This window comes from Miniopterus schreibersii (assembly GCF_964146895.1).
Source record: "Miniopterus schreibersii genome assembly, chromosome: 17".
NCBI lineage: Eukaryota > Metazoa > Chordata > Mammalia > Chiroptera > Miniopteridae > Miniopterus > Miniopterus schreibersii.
The window spans coordinates 5,464,656-5,478,646 of NC_138117.1; the positions used below are offsets into that span (position 1 = coordinate 5,464,656).

The 13,991-nt window shown below is 40.6% G+C and overlaps 1 protein-coding gene across 1 annotated transcript in view; it reads right to left on the reverse strand.

Moving 5' to 3' along the window:
- STK3 (serine/threonine kinase 3) overlaps positions 1 to 13,991 on the reverse strand; it is a 140,723-nt gene that overhangs the window by 91,823 nt on the left and 34,909 nt on the right. Inside the window, exons 5-6 of the mRNA XM_081116362.1 lie at positions 10,613 to 10,777; positions 9,942 to 10,109 (exon numbers count right to left, since the gene is read on the reverse strand). Of these exons, the coding sequence (XP_080972488.1) occupies positions 9,942 to 10,109; positions 10,613 to 10,777 (333 nt within the window). The remainder of the gene's footprint in view (positions 1 to 9,941; positions 10,110 to 10,612; positions 10,778 to 13,991) is intronic.

A 13,991-nucleotide genomic window follows, 5' to 3' on the forward strand; every position in this document is an offset into this window, starting at 1 on the left:
ACAAGCTGAATATCGTACTCTTATGCACCTGAGTATCTGTTATCTAAGAGATCTTGGGATATTTTATAAACATCAATCAATGCTGTGCAAAGAAAGCTAAGAGGGACGAGGCAATTAGATACTGTGAAAAAATGAAGGCAATCAGAAGAAATACAGTCCGTGGTGGCAGTGACACAGCTAAGCAGGAGGTATGGATACTCTGGGTAAGTGCCATGGAAAAATAAATATCATGATTGGACTTGAGGCAAATGGAAACAGTTCAAATTGGCTTCATACAGTACTCTGCGGAACATATGATGTCCATATGTCCATTACCAACAAACCAAAACATGGGAAATAACAAAAGCCAATGCTGTGATGGCTCTAAGAGCACACCCAATGCCAGTTTCTACCACAGCGCAGCAGCATAGCTTACTGCAGCTGCCAGGTGAGCTGGCTAAGAAGTCAGAAGCAATAAGGAAAGAAAAGGGGAGAGGCCTGACTATAAACGGTTCTCATTCTCTACATGAAAAAAGCTGGGATCTACACTAGAAAGCAGAATGTGGCCACAATAAAGGCTGTAAAGCAAAGCACTGGTTTTGTTGGGGGTTTTTTTGACAGTTTCCCAAACTATAAAGTACTTTAGAATTAAAGAGGTCAGCATTTTATCCAAAACTACGAATGATTTAAGATCCAAAGAATTAAATTCCGTAAGAAGACTGGAATAGAAGAGACTAGCATCCAAGCTTTAAAAATTGCAAACGTGACCTTTCAAGTTTGAAATATATAATAGAGAACAAAACAGACTGACCACCTTTTGGGAAGGCTGGGAATCCATCACATTTTATGTCAAGGCTAAGTCTACAGATTTTCTTTCCATATTCTCTAATTCCCAAAATGATTTCATAGTTGATATGAGGCAAAGGCCATGAAGGACCAATTTACACAGCAAAGCCAAAACTATAAAAACCTACAGGAACCAATACGATAATCTTAGAGCTTATCTGGTGGTCCTGACCTTGCCAACCAATCAAAACCAGATATTTCCAGTCAGGTGAACTGCCTAAAATAACTTCAGCTCTAATTCAGAAATATATTGGTTGTCACTCACTGAAACTGTATGGTAATAAAACCCAGCCGTTAAAAATACATAACTATTTTACAGTAAATATCAATGTCATTCCTGTTTCAACCTGACTTCCCATTCTAACCCCAAACTCCCAAACTTGAAACTGAGTGCAATTTCTTGAGTAGCGGGAGTGTGGTTAAGGAGAGGAAGCTACGCTTGTTTGTATGGAATCTGCCATTTCCTCCCTGCCAAAACACTTGTTTAAAAAGTCATGTAATATTTCTATTAAATTGCAAATGCAGCCGACAAGGAAATGGCCTACTGGCAGGGTATTACCTTTGTGGCAGTGCCAACAGGCCTCCAGCAAAATAGTGCACATGATAATTTCAACATGCATTCCCAAGTAACAAAATTGTGCTCTACACAAATACCACAGGACCTGAGCACGATCCAGAAAAAGCAATGGGAAAATTTGCCCAAGCTTTCATGCTTGCCTATATCAATTGTATGTCATAACTAAAGCAAAATAGAAAAGCATCTACATATGTCCAAGAAGCTTGTGAAGTTAGATCATATAACCCTGGGAAAACTATTGCAACTTAAATCTGTGTATTTCTTGTTAACCACTGTAACAACTCACTAATAAAAATTAAGAAAAACTGTGGGTATCATATGAACCAAAATGTACTAACTATGTACAATTCCTTAAAGACCATAATGCAACTTATTAACAGGAACATATGTTCAGTGTAAGCCACAATTGTTATGTTAAATTACTTCTTCCTTTGATATCATTCATTTGATTACAGAATTTCAGAGATTCACAAACCTTCCAATTAAAATGGTGACCTTCAGTATATAAGTCACTTACTGCCATGCTTATAGTCACTTCTGACCAGTTATCCCTCACCTTTCATTACATAGCACAACTACATGTAATTCTGCCGTTTAAATGATCCCAGATGTAATAAAGATGATTCTATTTATGTAAAAGTTAACTGAAACTAAGTTAACATAATCAAATCATTAATCTGTGATTAAGACGGTCCTCTAAGACAGTTAGAAAATTCTACTCTGCAGGAATTTAACTAAAATTCAATTTTTTTTCAAAGTCAGGTATGTCTTATCTTCTTTTTTTAAAAAAAATGTCTGTTCAGTCACAATTCCAAAGTCAGATTTGCTGTAAACAGCATTTCCTCCAAAACCATTTTAAATTTTTTAATATTATACACTTGAAGTTACCGAGTCAATACCTGCCCTCAGATATCTCTCAACCTCCCAACACACACACTCCAGATATCTGTCTTCTAAAATAAATGCCAGCTCAGGTCTCCAGCCTAAAGAGGTTCCATGGCTGGTTTAAAAACAAAACAAAACTTAACTAAGATCAATATAGTAAGTCTATACAATTGCTTTGAAAATATAAGTAAGTCTTCAACAAGACTTAACAATTACATCCCCATTAACAAACCAAAGCTACTGTCCAGAAGCCAAAACTATAAGGGTGTTCACACTGGTCTTTCTGATCTCCTTCAACAAGGGAACAGGATCTAAAGTACAAAAAAATTATATGAATTATATCAATTTAAAATTTAAATTTTAGATAAATAAACTGCACTTGGTAAAAGATTTAAAATCAAGCTACAAGTGATGATGGGCCTTTCAAGTTGTATCTGATTAGCATTTGCTTACTTTCATTTCTCAGTTTATTTCACTAACTCTTAGTCTGTTAAAAGCACAACATTTATTATCGTCAGAAAGAAGGTGACCTTGCCAGACTTCAATACTAACATCAGAGAGGACCCTGAGACAGGAAAGGCGGTCGGGCACAGAGTGAACAAAAGTATTTCCTGGGTGCTCTGATGTGTAAGTCACTCTGCAGGTTCCATTAGAAGCACAAAGATGAAATGCAACACACCTGCATTTAAAACTTAGCTCTAGCAGGGGAAATAAGATAACATAATAACTATGATGATACATAGTAAGTTAAAAAGTGCCATAAGTAAGTCAAAGAAAAGGTGATGTGAGAATTCAGAGAAAGAAAAGATTTTATTTTTAATCAGTGGAACGAGGAACTTTGGACAGTAACTTGACAGACCTAAAACTATCCTTTCCAGAAATAAAAGAATATTAATGGGGAGGCAGATCATAGATGCCATACACATACATATTTAATCTGTTTCCGGATTAAGACACAGAACAGTGATATGCTGTGATCAAGTAAACAGTAAACAAAACCATAACCTAAATATACAACATAATAAACTCTCCTGAGGGTCACTGATTTTTGAGAATCACATTTTCAATGTTCTGGGGTCAAAAAACCCTTGTGTCAAGGAGTCCCCATTTTCATTTGATAAAAATTATGAACTCTATCACCAGAAAAATGCACAGCTGCACAAACACCACTATTTAAACACAATTTCTGGGCGTCCACTAACTCTGAATTCTTGCCCCAGAGAAAGCTCATTCTATTCCCCATGAATCACGGTCTCCATCACTGGGCTGGTACACAGTGAAAAAGTAGAAAGTCTCTGTATACCAGTCTGACTTAAAGTTAGAAAAGAGAGAATCCACATGTATCTCTGTCCTCACAGACTCATTACTTCCATATTGTTTCAGTAAAGGCTTCAAAAGTCATCTCAGCAGCCATAAGAAGGGCTTAAAGCTTTCAGCAACTTTCCCTTGGCTGGCAATAAACTCCTCTGGGTACTGTGTAAAGTCCCAATATCTCCAACTCTACTGGACACCCTAAAACAATGTCAGGTGATGTTGAAGTAACTGCCTGATCCTTTCCATAGCCAAAAGCTCCCTAAGTGATGATGGTAAATATTATTAAGTAGGAATCCTCTGCAAGAACTTGAACTAATGTACTGTCTCAATGTGAGACTTGAAAAGTAACTTAATACGGCTACCTGGCATACCTACAGTACTCAGCATTTTACATGTATCGCTCATTTACACAACTCTCTGAAATGGACATATGAGAGTGCTTTAAAACAAATTCCTAGATAACAAAATTGTTTCAGGACTCACATTCAGACTTCCAAAGCCTGGTTCAGTGATTTTTTTTCTCTATTATGCAAGTTAAAACTAATACTGGTCATGTAATCAACTGAACAGATTTGAACCACCTATATTTTTTTAATGAAAGGATGCAACACAATAAAAGGAGAGACAATAACACATGACTGTGATAGAAATGAGGGTGGATCACACAGTGACGATAAACACTGTTTTATGTGTAAGTCCCATTTCTCTGTCACACAAAAACGGGTCACAGTGAAATATATTTCATGCTGTGCAGCACAGCTGAGAGAGTCTGAAATGAAATGCCATCTTTCAATCGTTAATAAATCAGTTTAAACTGTCTCCTTTTGATGCTCCCACACAAATACAGATAAATATTGTCTCTGTCAATACCTCACATTAAAATCTTTAAAAGATGTATTCTAGTGCATTTCTTTCTCAATGATTCTTACTGTAAGCAATACAGTACTTAATAAAAATATGTCTCCAAAACTATAATTCAGATTCATGTAATTCGTGTGTCAGTAGGGAAATGATTGTTTCCTCAATAGTTACCAAACTAATCACGTTTACAAAGCACTTGGCAACATCAATAATAAGGTTTGAATACAGTGGGAATCTGTCTTCCCTGTGAAACCCAGTGGGGTGACCTCAGCAAGCTCAACCAAGAGGAGCTGAGATCTGTTCACTCCATTCTCCTCACTTGTTCATCTCTTCAAAAATAACAACTCCAACTGGACAGAAATACGTTGAAACTGTCGCTGTAATAAACCTTAATCCCCAATTTAGGGGCTGGAACGCTTGGTACTCCCATATGTATTAGGACCTCAGGGCAGAAAAACTAACTCTCAGAGCGAAAAACCATATGTCCTGGAAGCGGCACTGAGTCTCCCCTGATCCAACGGGCCCTGCTCCTCCACATCGGGGCTGTTTCTGATCTGAAAGTAGGGTTAACAGAATCGGGGTGTCGCCTAAAACAAGCAGGCAGAAAGTGCAGGGAATAGAGAAGGGGCACTGTACAAAGCAAGCAAGCAGGTGGGACGGGGAGCGGGGGGCCTTTGTGTCCCCGTGCTGCCGGGAGACAGGGGACAGAGGACGTCAAGGTGGGAAGGACAAGGTGAGAAAAAGGAAGAGGGAAAGTTCAGAGGAGAAAACCAGTGACACGTGAAATGACAGCGATAAAACCCCACCCACAGCCCGGGGAGCTGATATAGTCTGCAGCGCGCGCATGTCACTGAATGAGGGTTCTCGGGGCGGCCCTACACCCCAAGTACTGCAGCACTGCCGACCCCGCGCTCCCCCAGGACAGCTGCGTCTCCAACCTCAGCTCCAGTTTTCACTGGACCCCAAGCCCCAGAGCAGGAGCCGCGCCCTGCCGCTCAGCACCCGTCCTCCATGGCCAGCCGTGCAAGACAGACAGCCGTGCAAGACAACCGCGCACTAAGCACTTGCGGGGAGAAACCAAGGAAGGGGAATGGGAGTGAAGGGGACAGCGAGGGAGTCCCAGGGCACTTGTCTTCCAAATGCCTCCAGGCCCCGTTGCACAGTGGGGGCCATGCCAGCGGTGGGAGCGGGCGGCTCCTCCTGGGCGCAGAGGGCTGCGGGCACCACGCCTGCACAGCGCCCAGAGGGCTGCAGACACAGCGCCCAGCACCGAGCCGCCGCACCCAGAGCCAGGCAGCGCCCAGCCCAGAGTCCCAGCCCACCTGCCCCCCCAGGGCTGCGGGGAGCCGAGCTGGCTCCTGAGGAACAGGAGGCTTTAAAGGACAACAACAAAAATCAAAGAAAACTCCGATGAAGTGTGATGACAAGAAAGACAGGCCCAAGCCAGCCGCGTCCTCAAGCGGCCGCTGGGCAGCGCGCGCTTCTCCCCCGGCTCCGAGCGGGCACGGGCAGGGCTGGGGCTCCCCCTGGGGCTCCCCGAGGGCGAGCCTGGGGCGCAGGTGAGCCTCCCGCCTCGCAGCTCAGGTCAGAGGAGCGCGAGCTACACAAGCAAATAACAAGTGAGTAAAATGCCTCCAGCCTCTCCTTAAGTCACACATGACATAAAGCTTCCTAAGATACACCACATATTTGTACATCTCATTTTTAAAAGGTAAACCACATTCCGTATTATATTGTACAGAAGTAAAACTCTTAGTTTTATTTTTACTTTCTTTTCCTCGGGTGACGTCAGATCTGGGGGTCCCTTGCCTGCTGTCCTTGGTCTGACTCGAGCAGCTCTGTCCCAGCCCTGTCGCCACGCTGACTAACTGGTAACCAAACACACAAGCTTGTAAAGCAAAGCAAAGCAAAGCAAAGCTGTGCTAATAATCAGGAGGGTCTTAGTGATGTCTATGGAGAAGTGCTTAGGTTTGGTGGGGGGATACGGTGATAGATATTTAGAAAAATGATACTGTTCACTCATTTCCTGATTTTTTTGTAATTCTATTTGCTCAAGGGCTGAGAAGATTGCTCTCCACAGAGTTCTGTGGTTAACTGAATTCAAAATTAATTTTTTTAAATTTTTTATTTATTTAACTTACCAAAATTAATTTGGTGACCTCACATTTAACTTTTAAAAATAAACTGGGTTTTAATAAAATTTGTTTCAGTTAACATTTTGAGCAGATAGATTTACTTCCATTAGCCATCACTCATTAATTTTAATCTAACAGCTGGCTATAAATGTATAAGCACATTTCCAGTCCTCTGCTTAGAAAGTTCTACAGGTTTCAGTGTGTATCCCCGCGGTGCCCTTTACCACACAGATAACTGTTACTATCTACTACACTGAAGGTTTGGCTTGCACACCCTACAAATTTCTCTTTTAAAGAAAGAGAGAGAGCTGTATCCAAATGAAAAAATTTAGTTCATTCCTTGCCATGCAACAAACCCAGTCTTTTCCATAGCTCTTTTTATTAGGAAATTCCCCAAGTATCTACACTCTACCTACCTCTCCTTCTCTCTCGGGAATGATCCAAGTACCGATACCCGATAAATCAATGAAAAGCATGTACAACAAATGACCTCAGCCTTAACACCTTCAGAAGACCCACTCTCAGTTCACTGCCAAGTTCCAACTTAATACAATTACTCTCATTTTCTAATTTAGTACCATCTTTAAGTTCTTCAGATCCCTCAGGCTATGACACTCAAAATATGTTTTTCAAAAGCTTCATCAGTAAAAAGCACAATGTAAACCAGTGACTATTCAGCAGGAGCAATTCTGTTCTAAAGTATCCAAGCTGATGCACCTCTTCTTGTCCCTAATTCTTGCCGGCCTATGCAAGCGCGGGTTTCCAGCAGGCCTGGAGAACAGGCATCCTGAAAGGGTGGTAGGCCTGAGACAAGGACTGGGAAGCCAATCCCTAGTTCACTCAGCCTTGGACTCAGCATCACTATTCTGGAGTTGTTCCTATTTATATGCATCTAGAGGGCAGGCATAGTAGAAAGAGGTACACTCTTGTGAGACAGGCTAAAGGTAATTGCCGATAGACTGGTTAGAATCCCCACTCCAGCAGGCAATATCAACAGTGGCTGGGCAGCCCCCGGATGTGGATGCTCAGGAACCTGGCCCACCACATCCTAACTTAGCCTCCTGTTCTAGAAAGCCATCTATATGCAGTAATTGTATAACAGCCTTTACTTACATTAAAAGAACTAGCGACCCGGGCTGAGTATTGACCTATGAACCAGGAGGTCATGGTTCGATTCCCAGTCTGGGCACATGCCCAGGTTGTGGACTCCATCCCCAGTCGGGGGCGTGCAGGAGGCAGCCGATCAATAACTCTCATCATTGATGTTTCTCTCTCTCCCCCTCTCCCTTCCTCTCTCTGAAATCAATAAAAACATATATATAAAGAAACAGCTTTCTTTGCCTCATCTTTTGTAGTGGTCTTTCCATCAATCGCATCTTCAGTCTATTGTGGAAACGCAGAAGGTGACACCTGATAAACTATCCAAAGGACTAAAGAGTCAAGAGTTGCCTATACATAAATTATGAGGGAAAAGAGAAATCCACTTAGGTAGCAACTATCAAGGAAGGCTCTACCTAGAAATAAAAACTCAGATGGGACTTGAAAAATGGGTAGAATTTTGATTGGTAGAAAAAAGTGAATGCATCCTAGGAAGTCTGACTGACAGACAGATTAGCTAGACAGAACTTAAAGAGATATAATATCTTCAAGTATATTCTTACTACTTCGTATGTGTTCATTCAAACTGTCAAGTGATATTTTAAGATGCTGGAAGGCAGGGGCCATGTATTACAATTCTTTGCTAACTCCTAAATACACTATTTGAATGGAAAAAATAAGGTTTACACAAGGAGGAAGCAGACAGTAATAATCTAAGTCCTGGGATAAGTCCCAGCTCCGGCACTTAGCAGGTTGCCTTGGACAATTTAGTTTACCTCACTCACTAAGTCAAACTCAAACACACCCAGTTCAAGGGTCACCCCAAAAACATTCCAACTAAAAGTATCAAAGATAACTAATGATAAGGTAATCAGATGAGAAATGAGAATCTGTCACTGATTTTATGCTGACCTTGTACATAGTTTTCAAGCTCTTATCAAACAAATAATTGATGTGGTTTTTATTTTTCACTTAGCAAAGGATTCATATGCAGAAGGCGGATGATACACATTCTACACCACTGGGTTACCCGAAATTTTTAAATATTTTAGGCATAGTTCAGTTGCCTTTAGTATTGAAATTGAATCTGTAACAACACTGTAACATCAGAAATAATTACAATTTACCCTTCTCCAGATACTCTAAAATACTGCACTATTTTTCCTCCCAACTATTGCCTTCAGGCATTTCTCCAGGCACCCGGACACGGTCTTCTCCGCCTTACACACGCGTGGGCGCACGCGCACACACACACACACACACTCCTCTCTCCCCCTTTCTCTTTGCCCTTTATTCCTATATCCCTTCTTCCCGAGATGACTACAGCCACTAGAGGGCAATAAGTTTACAAAGATAAATATACTATCTATAATGAGTTGAGTCACATACCAATAAATGTAAAGACTGTATGATCACAAACCCTAGAGCATAGGAATTAGACTTGAATATGCAAGGTATGAACTTCAAATTCAAAAATTATCCCAGAAAAGGAGTTCCCAGAACGTATAATAGTGTTCAATAAAAAGACAGGACATTTTCTCACTGAGCACTAACTAAAGAAATAAAAGTAACTTGCTTACAAGTACATTGCAATATTAGAAATCAGGATTTTAAAAATATTAGATGTGAAGAAAAGGGGGAGAAACAAGAACAGACAGGCAGCCCTGACCAGGTGGCTCAGTGGGTTGGAGCGCCATCCTGTACACCAGAAGGTTGAGGGTTCGATTCTGGGCTGGGGCACATATGGGAGACAATGTTTCTCTCTCTCCCTTCCTCTCTCTCTCTCTAAAGTCAATAAACATATCCTCTGGTGAGGATTTTTTTAAAAGCAAACAAACAAAAACACAGAAAGGCAGAATCTGCAGGGTGAGTAGAAAAGAAAGAACTGATTTCTTCCAATGCCTCCACTGCCACGTCGGGAAAACCATGAACTGGACAGTGTCGTGAACTGACCAATCCTTTCTTCTACTAAAAAGTGAGGGAAGTTTTTACAGGCATATCTTTTGGGGCGGGAAACAGTGATTGTAGAGAGAAAGAGATAGCCTTCACTTCTTTCCTCACAATTAAGAATTTGGAGTGGGGGAGAGAGTTAACAGTCACTAATCTTTGACAGATAATTTTACCACTTTTGCACAGAACCTAAATCAAATGAACATATTTAATTTACTTTATATTTACTTCCACTGACATCACAACACTGCCACACTTATGACACTGACGTTTTTAGAAAACCATCATTTTCTTACCCTCATTGGATGGATATCAGCATAAGGAGGTTTTCCTTCCGCCATCTCTATAGACGTAATGCCGAGGGACCAGATGTCAGCCACACAGTTATAGCCTATTTCTTGAATCACTTCAGGAGCCATCCAAAACGGAGTTCCTATCACAGTATTGCGTTTTGCCATTGTGTCCTGCAAAAATGTTACACGGACATAAATACTAGTACAGAATTACTGAGGAATCTGTTTGCCAGCATATTCTTAAAACCATGTATGTGAAACCCTCAAATACTACAGATTACAGATGAATTGACTATTTTCCTAAAATTTCAACTAGTGATGACATGACATATCTAGGAATTTTGAATTCTAAAATAACCACGAGTCCACAAGTAACTTATCTCCACTATTGTCATTAAAAACAGTACTGTACAACGAAAGCTACACAAATGGGCCCATGTAGCTTGCCTTTTCTAACATTTAAGCATTTCAATGACTACATATATTTTGGTATTTACTCAATGTCTCTTAAGTTGTATATAAAACTAACAGATAATTCTCAAATGATAGCTCCTTCTACCCAAGAACAATGAAGTTATACGTTTCTTTCCATACTCCCCAAAAGTTATTAAAGTTTAGTCACAATCAAACCTGCATATATAAGCCAAAAGTATTTCCAAAATTATTACACTTACTGTTAACTGACCAGCCACACCAAAATCAGCCAATTTTGCATGTCCTTCTGTATTGAGAAGAATATTTCCAGCTTTTATATCTCTGTGTATTTTTCTCATGAAGTGTAAATATTCTAGTCCTTTCAAAGTAGATTTAAGAATAGTTGCAATTTCGTCTTCTGTTAACTGTAAGAAATATTTTAAAAACTTGATTGAAATGCCATGTGGATGGACTCGTACAAAAGAGCAGGGTGATAAGCACTGCTTTCTGAAGACCATCAAACCTCTAGGAAAAGGCTAGAAGGTAAAACACTGAAGCTTCTTTTCCCCCATACATATTCTCTGTCACTCTTATTAAAAAGGTAAAAATATAAAGACTATGTAGAATGTGAAAACTACTGGAATCAGCCACCAGCTCCACAGCAGTTCATGTCTTAAAACTGGAATTTGACTTGCAAAAAAATGAAGTTGGACCTCATCTTACACCACATATAAAAATTTACTCAAAATGAATCAACAACTTAAATATGATTTAAAACCATAAAATTCTTAGGATAAAACATACGGGTAAATATTCATGACCTTGGGTTTAGCAATGGATCATTAACTATGACATCAAAGGTACAAGAAACAAGTGTGAAAATTGATAAACTGGACTTCTCAAAATTTAAAAATTTTGTGCGTTAAAGATCACTATTAAGAAAGTGAAATGAGATCATCACTCGGAGGAAAGGCTTTCTCCTGCTCCCAAACCCTCCAGTCCAACACCCTGTACTGAGGCACCTTCTCCAGGCCATCTTCCCAGGCTGCTACTGGGGCAGCTACGGCTACCCCGTGGTACAGCATGGGCTGTGGCTACAGCAACACCTACTCCCCCAAGGGCTGGGGCTGGGGCTCCGGCTCAGCTACAGGAGACACCGGCCTTACGCTCTCTGCTGCCTGGCTGGCATCCCAGGGCTGAGAGGCGCACCTCCCCACTGCTTCAGTCCTCATGTGCTCACCAACCTCCCAATCACTGTGCTTCAGCCCTTGCCCCAGAAACCTGGGGGAAGAAAATGAAAGCCACAAGCCACCTTCAGCAGTCTGCCCTGGATGACGCGTGTTGGGACATTTTCAGAAACTTGACCACCAAGTATGTATTACTTTTGGATTTTTCCCCACCCCCAGATTCATCATGATAAAGTTGTGGATGTGTCAGTCAAATTCTCAGTAAATTCGTCTGAATCAGCATAAAAATAAAAATAAAGTGAAATGACAACCCACAGAATGGGAGAAAATATTTGCAAATCTTATATCTGATAAGGGTCTAGAATCTAGACTATATAAAGAACTCTTATAACCCAACACAAAAAGACAATCCAATTTAAACATAGGCAAAGGACTTGAATAGACATTTCTCCAAAAATATACCAATGGCCACACATAAAAAGATAGATGTTAAACATCATCATCATTTGCCATGAAGAAATGCAAATCAAAACTACAACAAGGTACCACTTCATGCCCACTAGGATAGCTATAATCAAAAAAATAGAAAACTGTGTTAGCAAGGATGTGAAGAAATTATAACTTTCATACATTGCTGGTGGGAACGCAATATTGTACAGCACTGTGGAAACCAATATTTAGTTCCTCAAAACGTCAAAAAGAAAAGTTAAACATAGAATTACCACATGACCCAGCAATTCTATTCCCAGTTACACACTCAAAAGAACTGAAAGCTGGTACTCAAACATAAATGTTTATAGCAGTACATTTTATGTTTCTGCTCATTCTATGTTTCTGTTAGACACCACTGCACTAAGAAAAGGGTCCACACAAGCAGGGATCTTTGTTCTGTTCACTAATGTATCTGCAGTACTTGGGACCATGCCTGGCATACAGTTAGCATGTGATAATGAATGAATGAATGAATGAATGAATGAATGAATGAATGCAGACTTGTAGTTATGAAAAGAAATAAGATACCACATCTGATGTTCCCAGTCTTTCTAAATTAATGATTTGCAACCAAGGAGAGGGGAGGAAGAGGTATTGTTCAGGGCCGCCACACTGCACCACTGTAGAAGGTGTGCAAGGTGGCGATACTGTCAATCTGCCTTGGTTTTCTCTCCTCTCCCACCCCCAACTCCTGGTGTGAAGATTAAAGAGCTTGGGGGCATTACAACAGCAGCACCAGCCCATAAAACCGTGCCGTTTAATCGCCTCACAGCGGACCTTCTCAGTTGCCTAAACTTCAAATTTTACCCTCTTAACTCTCCACTGTGTCTGACCGATGTGCCACTGACCCTTCGATGTGTCATCTCCGTTCCTGTGCCCTGTTTCAGAGCTGTGCTAGAGAAACTTCAGAATTAAATAGACCCATAGATTTCAGAGTCTCGGGATCTCTATCTGATTGTGATGCTGTAAAGCACGTGCCACTGGGCAAACCCACAGCAAGACCAGAGGAAGATTGCGGGAGATACACTGACTGATGGACTCTCTCTGGCTTTGCTAGATGGTTTCAAAGATTCACTCAAACTCCATGATTCTATGATACATTAAAAAAAGATCCTCACAGTCTTTACTCAACAACTAAGTAAATTCACATTAATGTGGACACCTATTGTTTTATTCTTTCAACAAATACCTGCACCTCACCAGCCCTCTCCTACAGCTCTGCTCAAGGTGGTGAGGAAACGCCAGTCCCAGGCCGCATGGAGCTTACACAGGAGCCCCTGAGGGCAGAGCTGCACTCGGCCCTGGACTGTTCAAGTGGAGAGGGCGCATCTGAAGCAAGTATGTGACGTTTATAAAGTCCCTCTGCCTTATGCTCTTCTCTCTTTATAATAAACCCTCTCCTTACTTCAGGGGGTCACTTCACATTCTGCCCTAATCAAAAAATGCCGCACTATCCAGTCATTCACACTGATACGTGGACACCTGTCAATGAGCTCACCTGGCCCGGGAAGTAACCTCAACCGAGGAAGTTATAGGTGGCTTTCTGAGTATTTTATTGAAAACAGATATTTAATCCCACTAAAACAAACATACAGATCAACACTTTTAAAATATTTAAATAAAAAGAGAAGAAAATCAAAGTATCACATCAGCAGGCAGGAACAGCAGTTTACAATGAAAAACGCAAACAAAGAACTACGAGGATTTATTAGCTTTGTCTACATGAAAACTGTAAGCTTAGAAAAATATTCAGAGCAAACAGAGTAAGATATTTAATGTATAGAATTATTTAGACTATAAAGAGTTCACATAAATCCTCAGAAAAAAACAATCAAATCCCAATAAATAAATAGGCAAAAAATGAACACACAATTCACCAAACTAAAAATAGAGTTGAGTAACATACATGGAAAACATTAAACTGCACTAATTATCAAAGAAAAGCAAATTAAACAATGAG